We start from the raw sequence: 24134 nt of genomic DNA, 5'->3' as shown, positions 1-24134 counted from the left end.
GAGCACCCTATCTAAGCCCACGCCTTCACCCTATCTCCATAACCCAGTAAGCCCACCTAATCTTTTTTGGACACTAAGGGCAATCTAGCATGGCAAATCCACCTAACCTGCACATCTTTGAACTGTGAGATAAAACCGGAGCATCTGGAGGAAACCCACGCAGACATGGGGAGAACGTGCAGTCTCCGCATAGACAGTGACCCAAGCCGTTAATCGAACCTGGGACCCTGGAGCTGTGAACCAACTGTGCTAAGCACTGTGCTACCGTGCTGCCCTTTGCTGTGAATCTGGAGTGGCATGTACTGACATTGCTGTCGATCTGGAGTGGCATGTGGATCAGACCAAGTAAGGTCCTTCCTTTTTGACATTAGTGAACCAGATGGGGTTTATGATGATCGACAATGGTTTGATGGTCATCACTAGACTCTTAATTCCAGATTCTTGTTGCATTCAAATTTCACCATCTGCCATGATAGGAATTAAACTCCAGTCCCCAGTTTCCAGAGCATTGCCTGGACTTCCAGACAATACCACTATGCCACTGCATTCGAGGTCATCCCAGGCTGCAAGGATGGCTTGTTGGAAGCCAGAGATACCCTCTGATGTCTTGGGTGATGATACCTGTGCGAAGGCCTGAGAGTGAATCAGTGTCCCAGTACAACAATGCTTACAGTGCCACCCAGACTGTGATAGAGCGGTGCATCTGGCTGCTGAAAATGTGCTTACGCACTGAAAATGACTTGATAGGTCTAGTGGAGCTCTTCAAGACAGTCACAGAGGGTCTCCCACATCTTCATGGTATGTTATGCCCTCCATAACTTAGCACAGCAGCTGGGCGATGTCTCGAAGAAGATCAAGAGAAGTGGAATGTCGTGTCCTCTGATGAGGAGGAAGTCCTGGAGGAAGAGACTTCAGATCAACCAGACGATGGAGAACAGGTAGGGGCGAGGGTTTGCATGACCAGGAGCATCAGAGATGCCATAATTGCGTACTGGTTTGCACAATAATACCAGCATGCTGTCCGACAACTCTACAATCCACCCCCACCACCCCCCAAGATCTTTGTGAATACCTCCGTGACCAAGGGGGGTCCACTTCAAAACTACCTCATCAAGATGCTGGCATGGGGGCCCTTAGTGTGTCAATGCGGGTGGGTGATGACGACTCAATGAAGAAAGTTCTGATGCTCCTCCGCTTTTGCAGATGTCTGACTCCTGTATGTATGCAGCCAGCACGCTAACTCTGGCTGATGTACAAGTTGGGGTCGGGACCCCATCCATTTGGCCCGTTGCTCTAGAGGGGGATAAGGAGTTGGGGTCCAGGGTTCATTGCTTAATGGCAGTGTCCTTCCAGGATGTCCATTACTCACCGTGTGAGTAGATCTAACTGTTAGCCTTACATTGAGGGAATGTGGAAAAAGTTATGTCCAGGTGGGGTGAAGACCTATCCGAGTGGAAGGAGGCTCAAAGAGTGAGGCCTTAAGATTGTGAATTACAAGCAGTTTTAATATGGTGACTTGCGGCTTAGTGACAATTAATTTTGACCCATAACTGTGCCTAATTTCACCCGGGCTGACTCTGCCATGAAAACCCCTTCATCTTGGATGCCCTCCCACTACATCTAGGTATATTCCCAGGATGCACATCAGAAGTGGAGCCTGCTGCCTTCCAGGCCCTGTTGCCTGAGATGCCATTTGCAGAAATACTCTGGATGATCTGGACCTGAAAGGCCCTGTTTGAGTGAGATTGATGTCTGCCCACTGTCTCTGGGAAGTGACCGTATCAGGAAGGGAGAATCAGAAGATATCACTCTGAGCCACTAGCTGGAAGGTCCTGGGATATGCTCCTGCACTTATTCCTCCCTCCGGCTGTGCATGGGCCCCTGGGTTATGCTATGGAACAGAGGGGCAGCTGGAGTGAGCTTGAAAGGCTCAGCATCTGGCCCTGCCAATCTGGAGGCCCCAATGTCTTTTTGTCAAACTCCTCCGCAATGGCCCTTGGGCTGAGCCATGTTTTGGAATTTGTCAGTCATGGCTCTGACATCTTGCACGAGGCTTTTCACAGTGGGTGCCACATTTGCAGTGTGGAACACTTGCGCCCGAAGGCCTTCATTCGGTCTTGCAGTCGCAGGAATGCCGTTGTCAACCCCTCCTGATATTCCTGACTTTTGCGTTAGCAGCTGAGGGACGAACCTGTCCAGAGACAAGGCATCTGGTTGGGACACAGCTGAGTCCTGGGATCCAGCAGACCTCCTACTATCTGACCCCTGGGAAATGCCTGTCTCCACCTGATGGTTCAGAATTTGTTTGGGGCTCACCAGATAGTGACCCAGAATTTTCTGCTACGTTTTCCCACCGAGGTTTGTCTGCAGTGGTGGATGGCGTGGGTGATAGCTGTGACATGTCATCCATAGAATCCCTACAGTGCAGAAGGAGGATACTTGGCCCATCAAGTCTGCACTGACCATCCAAAAGTGTGCTCTCCCTAGAGCCACATCCCTGAAACTACACTCATTCATCATGGCCAACTTACACATCTTTGGACACTAAGAGAAAAAGTTAGCATGGTCAATCCACCTAACCTACCTATCTTTTGTCATCCATGTCCTCATCTGAGATCATCTCCGAGGTGCTGTCAAGGGTGCTTGTTCCTGCAAGACAACAAACATGGTTTTAATGCAGGGACAGGTCAAGGGTTTGGACGAAGGTGCCACTTTTCTGTCGCAGGCCAACCTTGCTCTCTGTGTGGGCCCACTCCTGGTCCTTCCCTACGAGCTCCACGGCCCCCTCTGTTTGAAAGGTTTCGATCTCTCTCTCGGCAGGTCAGACAATTGCCACGTGGGCACTGCGCTTAAGCAGACAGGGATTCTGATTGATGCCAATGGGGGTTTGGGATGATGCTGGGAGATTGGGTGCTGGGGACCTTTGAGGTGACAGCCTGTGGGTTCAATTTGACATTTTGGTCATATGCCAAGCGGAGACAGTAGGGCATTCATTTTCTACATTGAGCCCCTGTCCTCTTGGTGAAGCTGCTGCCACCGCCTTACAGGCAGAATTGACAACCTTGCCGGAGGGCCTCCTGCAAACATTGGGGTAAATAGTTGTTCACCTATTCTCCACAGCACCAGTCAGGGCACCCTCCAAGAATTTGGGAGCTGGTCTTCTAGTGGCCATCCTCCTGGTTTGAATGAGTCACTGGTGTGGAGCCGTTTAAACTCAGCGCCCTCCCTTGATTGAAGTGCTCAAATGACTGCTCTCAGACATGGCATTTTACATGTGGATAAAAATAAAGTTTACAAAGTACCTAAAGATTGCACTCCTGATCGTGCTGCCGGAATTTGCTCCGAGTTTTGCACTGAAAATGACACTTGGCCGTTTTTTCAGAAAATTGCGCCCAACGTTTTGAGTCCAATATGTCTCTTCGGAGCTCTATTTTGGAGTTCTGAAGAAAAGTAATAGGTCTCATAACATTAACTCTGTTTCGCTCTCCACAGATGCTGCCAGACCTGCTTAGTTTTGCCAGCAGTTTTTTTTATTTCAGATTCCAGAAGTACTTTGCTTTTATTTTATTGAAGTTGTGTTGCATTTAGTAAATAGATAGTCATACTGAAGCAAGATTTTAATATTGAATGCAAAGCCGTTTATGTATTGATTTTGCTCTCATGACCTAGCACATTGCAAAATTTGATTTGCTTTAATCAAACCATTAAACATTGACAATAAGTTGAAGCTTGTTGAAATCTACCGTGCAGTTAAGTGTAGTCTCGTATACACCTTAACTCAGTAGAAATTTAAGCTACACGTCTGGGGTGCGAGATGAAATCTTTATTGTGTCTATTGATTATAATTGAGAGTTTGAAATCATGTGGTTACAAATCAAATATTCTCAGTAAAGCCCCTGCCAGCAGAAGACTTTGAGATATAATCAAACTTAGTGGCTTACAAACAAATTGAACTTTAAAAATACAGTAATGGTTTCTTGCTCAAAGCAAACAGCTTGCGCGGGCTTAAGAGTAGAATAGAAATATGAAAATATGAAATAAGGATAGCGAGTAGTTAGATAAATGATATAGAGTGATCCCGGAATGAAAAATGGCTGCCCGGACCTTTATCTTTAAGGAACATGTTATCAATCTGACTCCATCAGTTCCTACCCCTGTAATGTGTTGATTGTCTTGGGTGAGTCTCAAATGCATTTGATTGGGTGGTTCGTTGTCAATTATCAATGTGCAACATAGATGTGAGTATGTTGCATCTTTGGATGTTTGCTGTGTGTTGGAATGTGACTTACACTTTTTATCAGATCTGGTTTCTGCTGACTGCTATATTTATTCACATTTTGAACAATGGTAGATTCATTTTAACTTATGGTGCACTTTTTGACCTTCATTGAATTGTTTTATTTGCTTCTAGTTAGGCTGCAAAAGTTTCAAATGTTTCAAATCCATGCTTTGATTATTGCAAGTTGTACGCTTTTGTAATCTGAGGTTATATTTGCAGGCTTATGATGAAATTCATTTTAAAATTAATTTTGATGTGGGCTTTAGTATTTACATCAAAATGGCTAAATCAATTATCCTTTTTCCTATTAGAAATAGCTGGTTCGTAACAATCCGAACTACCATGGTACTTTGATTTTCCAGATTTTATTCTCCATTTAAATAATTGTCTCTCCTTGGCTATTTATGACCCCCATTTAGATTTCTATCTTTTATGTAGGTCAGATAGGCTTCAGATGGTTTCACAGGACGGCGCAACATCGAGGGCCGAAGGGCCCGTACTGCGCTGTAGTGTTCTATGTTCTATGTTCTATGTAAATGTTGAATTCCCAAGAATATGCAAACATTCCTGTCGGTTGTCCTATTCAGATTTATAGTCTGCAATCTTTGTTGGCTTTAGCTTGTTATCTTTGTTTCTCTCTGTTTCCCTGCAATTTATGTCATCGGTAAATTTGGCCATTTTCCTTGTTGTGTACAGCCTGTTACACTGTCCAGGTCCCTTCATGATTACTTCATGCGTGTGCATCTTAAAGAGAACATAAGTTATGCAAGGCCTGTTTAGTGCACTGCACATTATGTTCTAGATTGCTATGTGGCCAGACAGCTCTTGAGGGAATGCTGTTTGAGAGTCCTAGATCCAGGTTATGGATCTTTTAGCATTAATGTTTCAAGACAGTTGTTGGTACTTACAAGATATTAAATATTGACTTGTTTTTGACAAAAATTATTTTTCCTTCAACTAACTTTCTACAGATAGTTTATATTTGACTCAATTGTGTACATTTGTTTTCATTTGAGTATCTATTGCCTTGAAATTAAGGAGGGGAGGGAGGCAAAGCTGATAATTAGAAAGAGTTTAAATGGAATTGGTCCTTAAATTTCAATAGCATTTATTTAGTGCTTGACCATTACTTTTGTTATGGATATTTTCTTTTCTTTATTAACTTGGTTTGTTTAACTATTCAATCCACAGAACACTTTCATCAGATGTATGATGTGAATCTTCTTCTTAATAAGACTCATTATGTGCTTCCCAAAGGTGAGGCTTTGCCTTACTTCCATTTTGAGGGCTTTGCTAACAAAATCACAGAGGCATCGTTCACTGATAATACTATAATTCGCCACGCTTCTGTTGCCAACAAATGGAAAACCATTCACTTGATATTGCACAGAGAAATGAATGCAACTACAATCCATTTCAATCTGACTTTCCTGGATAAAAGCGACAAAGAGTTTAAAATGCACCTCAGTGTAGATGCTGACACCAGAGAAGGTCAGAAATCAAACCAAACTGTCACTTCAAAGAAGGAAGAAAATGCCATAAATCTCACTGCAGCACCATTAGAAACAGAGATTCCGTTCAAAGACATTGCTGAAGAACTGCAATTTCCTAAAATTCAAGGAAGGACTTTAGATAAGTTGAATATCAGTCTTCTAATTGGTCTTCGGTTTATTAACACGTCATTTCTGCCATTTGATATTCAGAAAGAATTGAGAGAGTTGGACGCAAAATTAGAAGATGGTGATATCACACTTAAGGGTTACAATCGGACAACGGTGTTGATTTTGGAACCGTTCAGAAAGCTTGTGGGTTCTTCAAAACAAAATGGAAATAAAGGCGTTATATCTCAGCACTCAGAAAAGATTAGTTTGGTTAAAAATGTAGGCTTATTGCAATTTGTTGGTGGAGGATATGGTTACAAGGATGAAGATGCTAAAAATCACTTAGTAGAACAAGTTGAAGTTGAGAATCAGCAGAATGGAAGAAATGAACAAGCTACTAATCAAGTGTCTCTAAGTTCCCTATTTGCAATTAAAATGAATAATCTATTAAAAAGCCCTGCCAAAGATGTGCCAATTTTCCAAAAAGCTGAAATCAGACCCATCACTTCACAGAAAATACTTAATATTCTCATACCAAATAACAGCAGCAAGTTAAAACAAGATCAAAATGTAAGAGGAATAGAAAGAAAAGTCAAGCACCAAGGACAAAGGGATGGAGTCCTGAAGGAGGTTATCGCTGAGGCTGCAGAAATTGAAATTAAAAATATCAGTACAGGACATGTCAACAGAAAGCTGCAGTATTATGCTCCGAGTAATGCTGGCTTTTTACCTTGGGAAAAGCAAGGATATTTCCAGGATCTCGTAGAAGTAAGTAAATTTGTAAAGTGCACATTCACTAATTGTCTATAAAGTAGAAAATTGCCAAATGAGTGGAACTTCTGTTATAATACTAGAATGTTATAGTGTCGAGATATTCCAATGCCTCGCAATTTTTAATTCACATCCTCATGTTTATATTTCTTAATGCTTTCAAATCTCCCTTTCTCGTTAACTCTCCAGAATTGTCCATTTGTTTAGCGACACTTCCCTTCTCCTCACCATTGATCATTGTGCTCTCTGTTCAACCTCCCTGTCCCTAAATACCTTTTGACTATACTTTTTGTCATTTTCCCTAAGATTTCTTTTAGCTTTGACAACCTTTTTAATTATGATTGTATCTCTGTGAATGGTCTTGGGATATTTTTCTAAGTTAAAGATACTATTTAAATTCCTGTTATTGTTTTATAGAGGGCTTTTGCAAGGATGAGAAGTTGACTGTTGCAGCAGAGTTTAAAAGCTTGACTCTGTGTCTATTCTGGAAGTATTTGCCATACTTGAGTAGAAAAGTAGGATGCTTATTTCTCCAGCTCTCCCCTTTCTACCTAACCCTGCCCCTATTTACTGGGTGACATGAAATAAGAAGATCCAATTGATCAGAATGCTGGCTATTTACTTTAATATGGGTGTCACTGCTGGATCAGCATTTGTTGCCCATTCCTGATTGCCTTGAACTGAGTGGCTTGCTAGACCATTTCAAAGGGGGCAGTTAAGAGTCAACTGCATCGCTGTGTGGGTCTGGAGTCACATGTAGGCCAGACCGGGTAAAGACGGAAGATTTCCTTCCCTGAAGGACATTGAAGGACTGATGCTCTATATGTTGGACTGAATGTCTGACCTATGGTTATGCCATTGCTAATTTTTTTTATAGTTTAGAATTCAGTCTTTAGATAATATATTATGCAAAGGAGATAAATATCAGTTCCATCTAAAAATGACGTTTGCAAAAATTTAATATTTTACTTCAGGAGGATGCAAAACTGGAGAAGGCATTTGCGTACCACACTGACAGCAAACAAATGGGAAGAAAACTCCAAGACACGTTTGCAGACTCACTGCGCTACGTAAATAAACTTCTCAATACAAAGTTTGGATTTGCTTCTCGGAAAGTTCCTGCCCACATGCCTCACATGATTGACCGTATTATCATGGACGATCTTCACACTATGTGAGATACTGACAATATTTTCTTTTTAAAATGTGTTTTAATGAAGGATGTATAGGTTTTACCTGTACTTTTTAATAGGTTTTAATCTTTGGTTACAATATGCATTGACTTTAATTTGGGAAATGGCAAGTGACAAAAATGTGTTTTAAAAGAAAATTTACTAAACTCTTGTCATGTATTGGGAACTAAATGTATGCCAAGCAATGCAATGTTTAGTATCAAAACTCTATGAAGACCAGCAAAAATTAACCAATTGTCCTTTTTCCATTGCCATCACCATGTTGCTTCACAAGCTTCAGTTTCTGTGAAAATACATTCATTTTTGTGTTCGAAATATTCAAAAATTAGCTTAAGATTCCTAAGGATGAACTGGATAAGAAAAGGAACTTGCATTTCTGTACCATTTTTCACAAAGTACTTTTGAGGTATAATGTAGGGGCAGTAGATCCAACAGATTAAAAGTTAAATGTGCTGATGTCCACTGGATGATGTCAGGTGGCTAAATTCAGCAACCATTGCTTGACAGTATGTGTGCAGGATCTCGGACAAGGGTGGAATTAGACGTAGCAATATGATCACACTCCACCTCCTTAGGCTTTATTTAAAAGTCTGTTGATTTTCTAATTTTGCAAGAAGAATATCGTTTGGAAGTTAATGGATGGTAGCAAGGACTGCAAAAACTTAACAAGCCAGTTTAGCTTTAGGGCTGTGATGGAGTGCAAGAAAACAGGCAAATGAGCAGAAAGAAATATTGGATGTAATTGATATTTTTGTTCTACTCATGTTTTCTAATACTTGGACTATTTAGAAGTTCTGATGGAAGGTCATAACCTGAAACATTAGCTATGTTTGTCTGTCCATAGATGCTGCCAGACCTCTTGAGTATTTCCAGCATATACTGTTTTTATTTCCAATATTTGTTGCATTTAATTATCAAAATGGCTTTATTTCTGAACAGGTTTCCAGAGGCATTTGACAAGACTTCTAACCATAAAGTTCGTCATTCTGAAGATATGCAGTTTGCATTTTCTTACTTTTACTATGTAATGAGTGCACTCCAGCCATTAAACCTGTCCGATATTTTTGATGAAATCGACACAGATCGATCAGGAATCCTCTCTGATCGAGAAATCAGGACGCTGGCAACAAGGATTCATGAGCTCCCACTGAGCTTACAGGTAAATCATTTGTATCTACTCATTCCTGATCCATGTGATTAAAAATGGATAGCAAGGTCTGCATGCTTTGTACTCCAATAAAAACGCATATCGAAAGCATAGGTTTCTCAATTCTGTTTTGAGCACACCTAGGCAATCATTTTAGTCTTGGATTTGGTTTAGATGAGTGAGCTATGTGCTATGGTTCCCTGTTGCACTTCTCAATTTAGGAACTGTGATGGATAAGGTAGGAACATGTGCATATTGGACCATCTATAAATATAGAGGCTTAAATGTTGAATACAGTTTACAGAGGAGTGAAATATGAGGGACATCTGAACTGAAATGATATTAGTTAATTGACCATGTTGCTGCTCAAGTGAAACTCAAAAAATGGAAATTAAATATTCATTAAAGTATTATGAAAAGTTCAATACTGTATTACAACATCTGTTATTCAAGAAGTATTATAATGGTGTAAAAATAAATTTAAAGCATTTTAAATAAGAACTGTACTTTATCCATGAGATGCTCTCTGTTGTTGTCAGTTACATGAGCTGGAACGAGGAACTGGCCTGCTTGAAGGCCTGAAGTTCAAACTTGCTAAAGATTAAAGGGCACATCTGGTGTAAAACTGATAAATTTAGATCATACAAATGAGAGAACCCGAAGTTGTGATGATCAGCCAGAGAAGTGTAAATTTTATTTTTATAAACTTGCCTAAAGTCAGGTTGAAGAAACTGCTGATATGACTTAGAACATACAGTGCAGAAGGAGGCCCATCGAGTCTGCACCGACCCACCTAAGCCCTCACTCCCCCACCCCCCCCCCCCCCCCCCCCCCCCCCCCCATCCCCGTAACCGATTAACACCTCCTAACCTTTTGATCACCAAGGACAATTTTCATGGCCAATCCACCTAACCAGCACGTCTTTGGACTGTGGGAGGAAACCGGAGCACCCAGCGGAAACCCACGCAGACATGGTGAGAACGTGCAAACTCTGCACAGACAGTGACCCAGCAGGGAATCGAACCTGGGACCCTGGCTCTGTGAAGCCACAGTGCTAATCACTTGTGGTACTGTGCTGCCCCTGAAGTGATGACGGACATCACTTCAGAATGGGGAAATTCCATTGAGGATTTCCTAAATATAACAAGAAATGGTAATAGCTAACTGGTGAGATTCAAAATTGAAATATCCCACGAGATATTTACCATTTCTAAAATAAAAGTGGGCATATATATTTGATTTAGATCAAAGTTTTTATGGTAGCTGTGTTAATGCTTTTCTATTATAATTATTTTGATAAATTATTTTTTTGTAGTCTTCATGGTCAATTTAGCAGGATTGAGGATATTTGGTCTCTTGTGATCATGGTATAATAGCTGTTTTTTCACATATATATATATATATATATATATATACAGGACTTAACTGGACTGGAGCAGATGCTGATCAATTGCTCAAAGATGCTGCCCACAAATGCCACTCAAATTGATAAAGTCCCTGCCACCCAGGAGGCATATTATGACCCAAACTTGGTAAGTGCTTGCCAAATATTGAACAATCCAGTTGTGACTTGGTCATTGGGTTACATTTCTCTGATGCAAACTCTGTTATATTTACCATGGAAGACGTTGTAATGTCTTAACCTGTGACAGCTGGATAATTTATTTTTGTGTTGGGTGGGTCGTTGTTGAATAATCTTCACAAAGACCAAATAAAGATTCTTCACTCGCAGTGTTTTGTGTAATTGATTTTCAAAATAGTTGGAAGAGATATTAAATGAAATAAATTTGAGAAATGTAGACTACTTTTGACTTTGTGGATTAGTAAAATAATTTGGATGCGTAGTATAATTTTTATAATAACAAAACAGCTTTAATACAAGTTATAAAAAGCATAATTAAACAAAAATGGATGCCATGGCAAAGGAGAGGATCTGGATAGTAAGGAGGACCTGAAGGAGAGATGAGGTTTAGGGAGAGATTTCCAGAGCATTTTAATTTAACCTGTGAATGAGCGGTAAATGCTTTCATGTTTGTTTTAATTTTAATATGGTAAATTCAATTTGCAGGTCCTCTATTTAAGTTGCACTTGACTTGCTTTTTAAATCTTGTTTGCCATAGCCGCCAGTGACCAAAGGACTTGTGATGAATTGCAAACCAATTACTGACCATATTCGCAAGGCTTACAAGGATAGAAATAAATACAAGTATGTCAATAATTGAGCACTGTTTTTCTCCTCCATGTCATTTGTAAATAATGGGACCCAAACTCCATATTTCATAAGAACATAAGAACTAGGAGCAGGAGTAGGCCACTTGGCCCCTCGAGCCTGCTCCGCCATTCAATGAGATCATGGCTGATCTTTTGTGGACTCAGCTCCAGTTCCAATGATGTCCTGCACACTTCGTAACAGCATAATTTATTTTGCATAGTCTTGATGTGGAGGATGTTTCTACAAGGAATTAAAACTTTATTTTTCCATTTTGAGCAACTCTGAATTAGGCATATGCAGGTTAGGATTATCAATGTTTGATTGAAGGTGAAACCCTCTCTGTTGAGTAGTATGTCTTGTTACCCCCAGTACGCTAGTGTGAACTTTTCACCCATTTGTTATATCAACCATACTCTTAACTTCACTGCAAGATTGTTGGTTTGTTGGTTTATACTGAGATAATTTTGTGTATTATATCTGCACCCACTGGACGTTGGCTTGAAACAGGCCATGCTAATTTAATGCAGAATTATAGCTTTAGAGAGGGGGCTGCAACCAATTAGCCTGGGTTTAATTCAAACGAGATCTAGCATTCCTCGCTCATTGACTTTTGTCAATCTATGTTCAGTACTTCTACCCAGTGGCAAAATATAAATAAGAGTTTTGTGTCAGATAGACCTTTCTTGTACTACTTTATAATGTAGATTTTGATCTATAATATACTTTGCTATCAGATCACATTGTACCGTTCACATCCTAGAATGAGAGCATGTAAAGGATTACCTTTGTTAAACATTTTGATTAAAAGTTTAGTACTCACTTTGGCCTTTTTAATACTTAGGTTTGAAATTATGGGAGAAGAGGAAATTGCTTTTAAAATGATTCGTACTAATGTTTCTCATGTTGTTGGCCAATTGGATGACATCCGAAGAAACCCTAGGTATGTATGTAATACATCTTTATTTTTGAAGCCAGAACACATAATTTGTACACTAGCATTTTTATACACAAATACAAGCACGACTTATCTATGCCACTGTAAGTTACACGTTAATTACTTTACACTGTACACAGCTAAGAGTATCCCTTAAATACTAAAAGCCTTTTTGCATAAAGAGTTGTAATAATATGTACATAATATAATGCCAGCAGTCGGAATACTTTACACACTCAGAATTGAAGCTGATACAAGGAAATAGAACCATAGAATTCCTACCGTGCAGAGGGACGTCATTTGGCCCATTGAGTCTGCACCAACCCTCTGAAAGAGCACCCTACCAGGCCCACTACCCCGCCCTATCCCCGTAACCCACCTAACCGACACATCTTTGTACACTAAGGGGCTAAATTGCATGGCCAATCCACTTAACCTACACATCTTTTGACTGTGGAAGGAAACCAGAGTACCCGGAGGAAACCCACGCAAACATGGGGAGAATGTGCAAACTCCACACGGTCACCCAAGGTCGAAATTGAACCCAGGTCCCTGGTGTTGTGAGGCAGCAGTGCTAACGACTGTGCCGCCCACTTGTCATTTAGAATCCTTGTGTCATTTATATTGGAGAAATTATGTTTCAAATGAGGTGAGAGGGATAGAACTAAGCATGGTGGCCCAGGAATTGATGTTGGAACCCCGATTATTTCTCTCTTTTTTTGGAAATGTTTTTTGAGTTTTCATATTTTATATCCAACAAATTACAAATTATTAGAAAAAAAACACGCAAAAATTAACATGTATATTTACAGGTAAGCATCTTCATAATAGCAACTGTGGCCACCCCCTTTAACCGGCATACATATTTTACATTCCCCAATATGGCCGAGGCACATGTTTATAGGCATTTATTTACAATTTGGTCTTGAGCCTTAGCGTGCAATCAGACTGTCGCTTGCGTCTTTGTCCTTCCTTTTTTTTTGGGAATAATTTTTATTCAAGTTTTCAACAACAAATTTTATCACAACAGAGAAAAACAATAACCCCTCCCCTCCAATACAAAAACAATAAATTAACAAGAAAAATAAATAAGCGTAAAACCATGAGAACAAACCCCCATAACGAACTCGTAGCCCTCCCCTCCCCCGGCTACCTTCCCCCGATTCCCGTCCATTTTCCCCTGATTCTTGGCCACCCGACTATTCTTCCTCTTGTTCGTTGGCCACAAACAGGTCCCGGAACAATTGCATGAATGGCTCCCATGTTCTGTGGATGCCGTCGTCTGACCCTCGGATGGCGAATTTGATTTTCTCCATTTGGAGAGATTCCGAGAGGTCGGACAGCCAGTCTGCAGCTCTGGGTGGTGCTGCTGACCGCCAGCCAAACAGGATTCTACGGCGGGCGATCAGGGAGGCAAAGGCAAGGGCGTCCGCCCTCCTCCCCAGGAATAGATCTGGCTGGTCTGAAACCCCGAAGACCGCCACTATCGGGCATGGCTCCACCCTCACCCCCACCACTTTGGACATAGCCTCGAAGAAGGCTGTCCAGTACTCCACAAGTCTGGGGCAAGACCAGAACATGTGGGCGTGGTTGGCCGGGCCTCTTTGGCACCGTTCACATCTGTCCTCCACCTCCGGGAAGAACCTACTCATACGGGTTCTTGTTAAGTGGGCTCTATGTACCACTTTTAGTTGCGTCAGGCTGAGCCTGGAGGTGAAGTTGACCCTATGCAGTGCTTCGCTCCAGAGTCCCCACCCTATCTCAATTCCCAGGTCATCCTCCCATTTCTTTCTTGTTGCGTCCAGTACGGTGTCGTCCCTTTCTACCAGTCGGTCATACATGTCGCTACAGTTCCTTTTCTCTAGGATACTTGCGTCCAGTAGGTCTTCCAGTACTGTCTGTCGTGGCGGTTGTGGGGACGTCCTTGTCTCCTTTTGTAAGAAGTTTTTGAGCTGCAGATACCGTAGCTCGTTCCCCCTGGCTAGCCAAAATTTCTCTGTCAGTTCGTCCAGTGTTGCGATCCTGCCGTCCGTGCCTGGGTATGTATGTAAAGTAATTACTGTGAAGAGCAGTGTTCTTCAAACTTTATTTCCGGGGACCCATTTTTACCATTCAGCCAACCTTCAGGACCCAACCCGGCCGACCTTCGCAACCCACACCGGCCGACCTGCGCGACCCACCATTTTCTCTTAACTTGTTTGCTGCTGACAAAAATGGCGACTATCAACAGGCAGGACTGTTCCCTTCCAGTTGGGGAACACTTCAGCAGTCAAGGACATTCAGCCTCTGATCTCCGGGTCAGCATTCTACAAGGAGGCCTTCAGGAGACGCGACAACGCAAAATTGCTGAGCAAAAACTTATAGCTAAGTTCCGCACGCATGAATGCGGACTCAACCGGGATCTGGGATTCATGTCGCATTACATTCGGCCCCCACCAACAAGCCTGGACTTGCAGAGGCCTACCGACTGAACTGGCTTGGGACAATTCACACCTCTTTAACCTGGAGTTACCTCTCTCTCTGCATCTTTGATGATTTGATTGCCTGCAGGTGCTCGCATTCCGGGGCATCTCTGACTGTGTCTATATAAACATTTCTGGAACAAGCCTTTCCATTCACCTGAAGAAGGAGCCGTGCTCCGAAAGCTCGTGTTTGAAACAAACCTGTTGGACTTTAACCTGGTGTTGTAAGACTTCTTACTGGACAAAAATGGAGGAAATGGTTTTGGGTCCCTTTGGCCCTCGTACATGCTCCTCCAATGGAACCTGTTGGATGAAGGTGAAGCTTTCCGGTGTCGGAAAGTATAGAGTCTCCATCTGTCCAAAGTTCTGAATTTTTTTCCTGTAAAACTTTATCAAACAAACCCCCCCAAAATGAGTAAAACAAATGAAAAAAATGAATAAACCCCCCCCCCCCCCCCCGAACTTGTAAAAAAAATGAATAAAACCCCGCCAAACTTGTAAAAAAAAATAAAATGAATAAAATAAATGATTAAAAACCACAACAGAACTTGTAAAATAAAAATCTGCAACCGTTTAAAAAAAATTGCGGCCGCACTGCGCATGCATGTCCAATGATCGCATGCACGGCGATCATCGTGCGCGCATGCGCATTGCGGCCGAATTTGTTTTACATGTTTGCGGAATGCACATGTGCGCCGATCATCGTGCACGCATGCGCAATGCGGCCGAATATGTTTTTTTTCACATGTTCGCGGCCGCTTGCAGCTGGCGTTATGAAAAGCTGGCTGCTGCGCGGGGATTTGCACGATCGGGAGCGCCGCGGACAATAGCTCCACGATCATCCCGACACCCACCCGTGGGTCACGTCCCCGACTTTGAAGAACACTGGTAAAGAGCATTTCATTGAATAGGTCATGTATCTGATGCTGGTCTTTGTATGTTATTTACATTGAAGCATGTTACCCAATGATTTTGTATGTACCTGTTATGAACCAGCTCAATGGTCTCCATTTATGTGGTAATAAATTCTATTCTTATGAAAAAGTGTGGGGTAACGGTAAATAAATGGGATCAAGTAGATAGCTTTTAGAGAGCCACTGTAAGATTCTACATCAGGGCATCTCAACCTGTGGGTCTTATTGGGGGTCACGTGATGCGATTTTGGGGTCGGGAGTTCTGAGACAGCAATTACTGCCTCAAAGCGCAAACGTAACGCTATTGCAGGGAGGCCCCTCTTTGGATTTTTCCTATTGTTGAGTGTAGCCTGATGACAGATCAGATTCCTACTGCAAAAATGCCTGTGAAGAGAGTATTTTAAGCATTTCACACCACACTAAATCTTTACCCTGTGCTCCCACAAATCCTCTCCACCCTACTTTCACTCTGGGGTCACAGCAACGTTCAAGATTCAAAATGCAGTCACAGTGGAAAAAAGTTTGGGAACGAAATATGAATTACTTTGAAAAATTATTTGAGAAAGTTACTCTTTTTCATTTAGGTTTCGATTAATGGTTAACATCAGAGAGAACAAAGTATTTGAACAGTGGGTGGGAAAAAGCCATTGCATATTCGATGCAAATAATGTTTGCACCAAATTTGGCTGTGAACACAAATAAAATCCACCTTTTAGAAGCTGCTGAAATGTGCAATAAATATTTTTGATCAGCTCGAATAATTTGAGATGTAGTTTCATATATTTTCAAGTATTTAATCACTGACATTTGACCATTGCCCTAAATGTTTTGCCATGTTCCAACAGGAAATTTGTTTGTTTAAACGACAACATTGACCATAATCACAAGGATGGCGCCACAGTGAAGGCAGTGCTTCGGGATTTCTATGAGTCATTGTTCCCAGTGCCATCGCAGTTTGAATTGCCAAGAGAGTACCGCAATAGATTTCTTCATGTGCATGAGCTACGGGAGTGGTAAGTGAAACTTTAAGCCCTTATTTGAAGGTCATGGTAAACTTAGAAGTGTACCTGTTATTCAAAATACTTTCCTATTTTATTAGAATATATATTTTGTACAATATTTTCATATACGCTCATAAAAGCAACATTTTTATTACTTGTGTGGAAGCCCTTGTTTACGCTTTCCTCCCAGATGATCTTCATGCATTTAAAGGCATCTTCTGTGCTTAACTGCGCATGAGCGTAGTTTGGCAGTTAACCATCTGATTTGGTCTAATAATAATAATGACTGCGGTAGCCTTATTCTAGCTTGTATGAAATGGGTAATGGAGAATGAATATTACCTGACAATGTCTTATAATGTTTATCTTAAACTATCTTGATGTCAATACTGGGTAATAAGAAAATTTAGCGAATGTGAAAAAAAATAGCAAAATTGAACCGATTTATTTTTCTGGGAGTACTGTGGCGCAGTGGTTAGCACTGCTGCCTCATAGCTGCAGGGACGCGGATTCAATTCCAGCCTTGAGTGACTATCTGTGTGGAGTTTGCACATTCTCTCTGTATCTTGCCTGGGTTTCCTCCCACAATCCAACGGTGTGAGTTACGTGGTTTGGCCATGATACATTGCCCCATAGTGTCCCAAAAGGGTAGGTGGGGTTATGGGGATAGGGTGGGGGAGTGTACCTAGGTAGAGTGCTCTTTCGGACTGTCGGTGCAGACTCGATGGGCCGAATGGCTTCCTTCAGCACTGGGGATTATACACAAACATACATAGTAAATCGAAACAGGGGCAGGCCATTCGGCCTTTTGAGCCTGCACCGCAATTCATTATGATCATGGCTGATCATCAAGTTTAATATCCTAAGCCAAATATTGAAGATACGGGCTGGGGATGTCGTGTCGGAGCCAGGGACGTTAAATGAGGCGTTTAGGGAGTACTACCAGGTACTTTACGAGGCGGATCTGGGAGGAAAGAAGAGGGACATGAGGCAGTTTCTGGACGAGCTGGAATTTCCCCAGATGGAGGGAGCAAAGAGGCAGGTGTTGAAGAAGTCCCTGGGACTGAGGGAGGGGCTGGATAGTATCAGCAGTATGAAGTTGGTGAAGGCCCTGGGCCAGATGGTTCCCGACGGAATTTTATAAGGAATTTGCGACGGACCTGGCACCACAACTGTTGGGGCATTTAGTGAAGCACTGGAGAAGGGGGAGATGCCGGAGACGATACGCGGGCAGTAATCACACTAATCCTGAAAAAGGGGCAGGAGCAGGTGGAATGTGGCCCATATCGCTATTGAACACGCATGGCGGGGAGGATGGAGGATTGTGTCCTGGGGATGGTTGCAGAAGATTAAACAGGCTTTGTGTAGGACAGGAACTCGCGAGCAGTATAAGATGGCTGTTGAATGTGATGATGAATCCGTCAGGGACTCTGGTACCGGAGGTGGTGAGAAGGCAATTGATCAGGTGGACTGGTGGTATTTGTTCGAGGTTTAGGTTAGGGCCGAGATTTGTGGCATGGGTGCGGTTGCTGTATGTGGCACCAAGGGCGAGTGTGAGGACTAATGGTACCAGCTCACGAAGCATTGACTCACACTTCGCCATTGCTGTTTGCGCTGGTCATAGAGCCATTGGTGATGACTCTTAGGGGGTTGGCGGAGTGGCGGGGAATTATGAGGGGACGGAGCAATGGGTGTCGCTATATGCTGATGGCCTCTTGCAGTATGTTTTGGGTCCGTTGGAGAATATGGGAAGGATTATGGACCTGCTGGGGAGATTTGGAGGGTTCTGGGGTACAAACTGAATTTAGGGAAAAGCAAGGTTTTCCTGGTGAATGAGCTGGATCAGCAGGCTAATTTGGGGGGAGGGGTGCCATTTACGGCAGCGAGGGATAGGTTTAGGTATTTGGGGATTCGGGTTGTGAGGGAATGAATGGGGCTCTATAAGTGGAACTTAACGAAGCTGGTAGAGGAGGCCAGGAGTATCTTAAGAGGTGGGATACACTGCACTTAACATTGGCGGGGAGGGTCCAAGTGGTGAAAATTAATATTCTGCCGAGGTTCTTATTCACTTTTGAGGCTCTCCCGATCTTTATACCAAAGGCCTTTTTTTGGAAAGTGGACGTGATCATTTCAGACTTTGTATGGATAGGGAGGTGCCGAGGGTGCTAGAGAGGCAGCAGGGGGGGTTGGCGATGCCGAACTTGCTTCATTATTATTGGTCGGTGAATGTGAACAAGGTGCGGCAGTGGTGGGAAGGAAAAGCGGCAGAGTGGGTTAGGATGGAGGAGTGTAAGGGGTCTAGTTTGAGGGCTATGGTGACCGCAACGTTGCCAATTACTGAGTAGGTCATCAAGGGAGCCTGGTGGTGCAGTCCACGGTGAAGATATGGAATCAGTTGAGGAGGCATTTTAGGTTGGAAGAGATGTTGGTGTTAACGCCGCTGTGCAAGAATCCTGGGTTTGAACCGGGGATGGATGGATAGTGTATACATGCGGTGGCGGGAAAAGGGGTGGGTCAAGGTGAGAGATCTGTATTTGGAGGAAGGGTTCGCCAGTCTGGAGGAGCTAAGGGAGAGGGTAGAGTTGCCGACCTTTGCACATAAGGTCTGGAGGGGGTTCCCTAGGTTGCCGGGATATACCCTGCTAGAGAAACTGCTGCTTTACATGTGGAAGGGGAGGGAAGAATTGGGGATATATACATGTGGCTGGGGGAGCAGGAAGACGGGCGGGTGGTGAAGATCAAGGAGAAATAGGAAGCGGCGTTGGGAGGCGAGATCATTTAAGGAGTATGGAGTGAGGCACTGTGTATAGCAAACGGGACCTCCTTTTGTGCAAGGATGAGCCTGATACAGTTTAAGGTGGTGCACAGAGTGCATATGACACGGGCGCGAATGATGGGTTCTTTTAGGAGGTAGCAGATGTGTGGGTGGGGCCAGCGAATCATGTGCACATGTTTTGGGGTTGCAAAAAATTGGGAAGATTCTGAGCGGGGGTGTTCATGATTTTAGCCAGGATAGCGGAGGAGGAGATGGACCCGGACCTTTTGGTGGCGATATTGGTGTTCAGAGTGGCCGGAGCTCATGGAGAGAAGGAAGGCCGATGTTGTGGTCTTCGTCTCTCTGATTGCATGGCGCTGAATTTTACTGGAGTGACTGTTGGCACCACCACAGGGGTAGCGGCTTGGTTGGGTGATCTGTACGACCTCCTGCGGTTGGAGAAGATAAAGTATGAGTTAAAGATCTCTGCAGGGGGATCTGAGAAAAGGTGGTGGATGTTTGTGACCGTGTTTGAGAAGCTGTTCACTGCAGGGTGAGGTGTGATGGGGGGGGGGGGGGGGGGGGGGGGGGGGTGCAGTAGGGTGAAAAAGGGAAAAAGTCTGTACAGACTGTATGGTTGATTGCTGGTAAGTATGTTTCCCGGGGTATGTTTCCCGGGGTTTATTTGCTGTAACCTGTTTGATACATGTTTGTAATAAAACACATTTAAAAAAAAAGTTTAATACCCTAATCCAGCCTCTACCTCCCCAATATCCTTTATCCCTTCAGCCCCAAGAGCTATATCTAACCTCTTTTGAAATTACGCACGTTTTGGCCTCAACTGCATTTTGTGGTGGTGAATTCCACAGATTCACCGCTCGCTGGGTGAAAAAAATTCTCCTCGCGTCTTTTCTAAAAGATTTACTGCTTATCCTCAAAAACTATGATTCTCCACCATCAGGAATATTTATTCTGAATCCACACTGTCTAATCATACAGCACAGAAGAAGGCCATTCTTCCCATCTAGTCGGCACTTACCAACTGAAATAGCACTCTACCCAAGCCCATTTCCCCGCACTATCTCTATAACCAACTTCCTCCATCAGGCAGGAGATACAAAAGTCAGAACACGCACTGCCACATTCAAAAACAGCCTCTTCCCCACTGTTACCAGACCCCTAAACGACCCACTGATGGACTGATCTGATCCCCTCACACATCTTCACCCGATGCCTGTGTCTTATGTATTTACACTGTATTTTATATTTGCCCTATTATGTATTTTCTTTTCATGTACGGAATAATCTGTTTGAGCTGCATGCAGAACAATAATTTTCACTGTACCTCGGTAAACGTGACAATAAACCAATCCAATTCAAGCAAGAACATCTTTCCACAGATAAGGACACCAAAACTCCAGGTGTGGCCTTGCCGATACCCTATACAATTGCAGTAAAACTTCCCTATTCTTATACTCAAATCCTCTCACTATGAAGGCTAACATACCATTTGCCTTCTTTATTGCCTGCTGTACCTGCACACTTATTTTCAGCGACTGATGCCCGAGGACACCAAGGTCATGCTGAGTATCCACCTCTCTCAATTTACAGTATTCAAATAATAATCTGCCTCCCTATTTTGCGACCAAAGCGGATAACCTTGCATTTATCCACATTATACTGCATCTACTATGCATATGCCCACTAACCCAACCTGTCCAAACCCTGCTGAAGCATCTCTGCATCCTTCTCACAGATCACCCTCCCACTCAACTTGTATCATCTGCAAATTTGGGGATAATACATTTAGTTCCCTGTTCCAAATTATTAATATACAATTTGAACAGTTGGAGTCCTAGCACAGATCCCTACAGTACCCCACTGCCTACCAATCGGAAAAAGATCCATTAATTAAAACTTTTTGCCTGTACCAACTTTCCATCCACCTTAAGACACTACGCATAATCCTGTGCATTTTAACTTTACATAATAATCTGCTGTGTGAGACCTTGTCGAAAGCCTTCTGAAAGTGTAAACAAACCACATCCACTGTTTCTCCCTGATCAACTCTACTAGTTATATCTTCAAAGAATTCCAGTAGATTTGTCGAGCATGGTTTCCCTTTCGTAAATCCATGCTGACTTTGTCTGATTATACCACTGCCGTCCAAATGCTGTGCTATGAAATACTTGATAATGGACTCTAGCAACTTCCCTACTGCCAACGTTAGGCACATTGGTCTATTGTTCCCTGTTTTCTCTCTACCTCCCTTTTTGAATAGCATGGTCATATTAGCTAACTCCCGAACCGTAGGAACCATTCCAGAGTCCATATAATTTTGGAAAATGACCACCAATAGGTCTACCATTTCTAGGGTCACTTTAATACTCTGGGATGAAGATTGTCAGGCCTGGAGATTGATCCGCCTTCAATTCAATTAATTTCCCAAAATCAATTTCTTAACTCGATGCATACAGATTCCACATCATCTGTGCTAATATCTTTCCTCCATATTGTATCACTATCTTCTTTAACCAACAATGCAACTCCACCACCTTTTATTTTCTGTCTGTCCTTGCTATAAACTGAATAGCCCTCAACGTTTACTTCCCATCCTTGGTCACCTTGAAGCCATGTCTCCATAATCCTAACTATATCATATCCGTTTACATCTAACTGCACAATTAAGTCATCCATTTTGTTTTGAATGTTTCATGCGTTTAGGTACAAAACCTTAAGGCTAGATCTTTTAGAATTCCTTGTCTCATCCCTACTATTTTTTCCTGTGGCCGTTTATGATTCTGGCCCTTGATTTCTCCTACAATCAATTTTCTTATTTTGCGTGCTGTCTTTTTCTCTTGATTCCCCTGCTCTGAATCCTTAAATAGGTCCCATACCCCCTGCCACATTAGTTTAAACCCTCCACAACCACTCTAGCAAGTATCCCCCCCCCCCCCAACCCACCCCCAACTAGGACATCAGATGATATGATACTGTGCACGGCAATTCTTAATTTAGAACTTGGGCTGTTATTTTGTCTTAAAATTCAAATTTTCAGACTTAATGGCTCCATTCATGACACCATTTTCAAAGCTGCAGGCCAAATTTGGATCTTGCTACATGTGTGATATTGTTTTTTTGGGTGGGAGGGGGTGGAGATCAGATTGCCCCAAATGACAACTTGATTGAAGTAATAACAGAACTGTATCCAATCTTCAACCAATCAGTTGTTTGGGAAGAACCTTGAACCTTTAAACTCTATATGATAGATTAATTTAGTTTCTAGCCATGAAGAAGGATGATTGGCTCATTGCACCTGTCCTAGTTATTTGAAAGACCTATACCCATGTTTTCTCGTATTCTAGCCATTCCTTTCTTAAAGCCTATCATGGATTGTATTTCCTCTATTGTGTCTGTTAAGCCATCGTGTGACCTCACTCCTACTTGGTTGTTTCAATAATAATGGGCTGGATTCTCCACCCCCACCCCGCCACATTTTTGTTTCAGCACGCCAGCGGGATGCTTCGTTACACCAGCTGGTCAATGGGGTTTCCCACTGTGGGGCACCCCACGCTCCATAAAACCCCGGGCTGCTGGCAAAACGGAGCATCCTGCCAGCGGAGAATCCAGCCCAATATTCTTAACCACTTGCATGACTAATAGAAACTGTTCAGTTTTCCTCTGCAGGTTAGAATTGCTAGCTTATTTACACTCACCATTTATCAATTACAAATGAACAAGGACTATTGAAATACAGTTTGTATAATGTAATGTGAAAGCTCATCAAGCAGTAACTTTAATTCTAAGATATCTTCTGCTTTATTACTATGACATGCAGTGATATATTTGTGTCAAAATAAACAACATGTTTTCTCCGTCAGGCAGTTTGATTGCAACTGTCATGACTTCAAATCAAATAAATATAATCATCGTAGCAAATAAGAATGTATTTGGCTACAAACCCTTGACCAAGAAATGGAAGTTCAAATAAGTCATAAAGTAATAATGACACAAAAGAAGACCATTTGATTTATTAAGTCCTTGCAGACTCTCCATAGAGCAATCCAGTTAGTCCCATTGGCCAGTTCTATCACCATAACCCAGCAGCTTAATTTTCCTTAAGTTACTGACCAATTTCTTTCAAAATTATTGATGATTTCCGTTTCTATCAACCTTGCAGGCAACGAGTTGCATATAATTACCACAGATATCACGAGAAAAGGCAACTTCATGTAGTAGTAGTTTCAAGATATGGCATGGATTTTGCTCTATCTTTTTCCCTAATGATTTGTTCCTGATCTTAATTGAAAAGGGGCTTCCACCAGAAAATGGTGATTTATAAGATCTTAAAACTTGATGCTTTTTCCACGTAAGACAAGGTTATCCTACCTGAATGTATTTTCTTGCCTCTCTACCTCAGTCAGAATTCCTACTTGTCTGTTGAATGATCAATTCATTTTTTATTTAAAAAGTACTAAGTTGCAATTTATTGGCAGTTTATTTTTGAATCCCAATAAACATACTGTTAATCAGTGTTGCATGATTGGCATCCATAAGGCTTAGTAAACATTTGTGGAAAAGAACAAAATTAATTGTTTTTTAAAAAATAAACACAAGGAATGAATTAGATGACTAGAGCTAAATTTTTGGCAAGCATTGTTTTATGACCAGAGTTGTTGTGTACTGTAAGGATCCTTCCTGTTCCTGTTTGTTCCCTTATTTCTCCTTTTTTGTTTTTGCCGTTGCATTTTTTCCATCGAAGATTTGTGGACATGTGTCTTAAAGGCATCCTATATCTTTAATTCAAGCAGAAGAAAACAGTGACCTGTGCCACTAATGCCAGAGATGAGCTGGGACCTGGTTTGA

At 42.3% G+C, this 24134-nt stretch overlaps 1 protein-coding gene across 2 annotated transcripts in view; it reads left to right on the top strand.

Moving 5' to 3' along the window:
* Positions 1-24134, top strand: part of gnptab (N-acetylglucosamine-1-phosphate transferase subunits alpha and beta) — a 139241-nt gene that overhangs the window by 92213 nt on the left and 22894 nt on the right. For both annotated transcript variants that reach the window (XM_038780170.1, XM_038780171.1), the window contains 7 exons: positions 5471-6648; positions 7626-7825; positions 8784-9003; positions 10410-10523; positions 11112-11197; positions 12045-12143; positions 16359-16526. In XM_038780170.1, coding sequence (XP_038636098.1) covers positions 5471-6648; positions 7626-7825; positions 8784-9003; positions 10410-10523; positions 11112-11197; positions 12045-12143; positions 16359-16526 — 2065 coding nt within the window. The remainder of the gene's footprint in view (positions 1-5470; positions 6649-7625; positions 7826-8783; positions 9004-10409; positions 10524-11111; positions 11198-12044; positions 12144-16358; positions 16527-24134) is intronic.

This window comes from Scyliorhinus canicula, chromosome 20 (assembly GCF_902713615.1).
Source record: "Scyliorhinus canicula chromosome 20, sScyCan1.1, whole genome shotgun sequence".
NCBI classification, from domain to species: Eukaryota; Metazoa; Chordata; class Chondrichthyes; order Carcharhiniformes; family Scyliorhinidae; genus Scyliorhinus; species Scyliorhinus canicula.
This window is presented reverse-complemented; position numbering and strand designations above follow the sequence as displayed.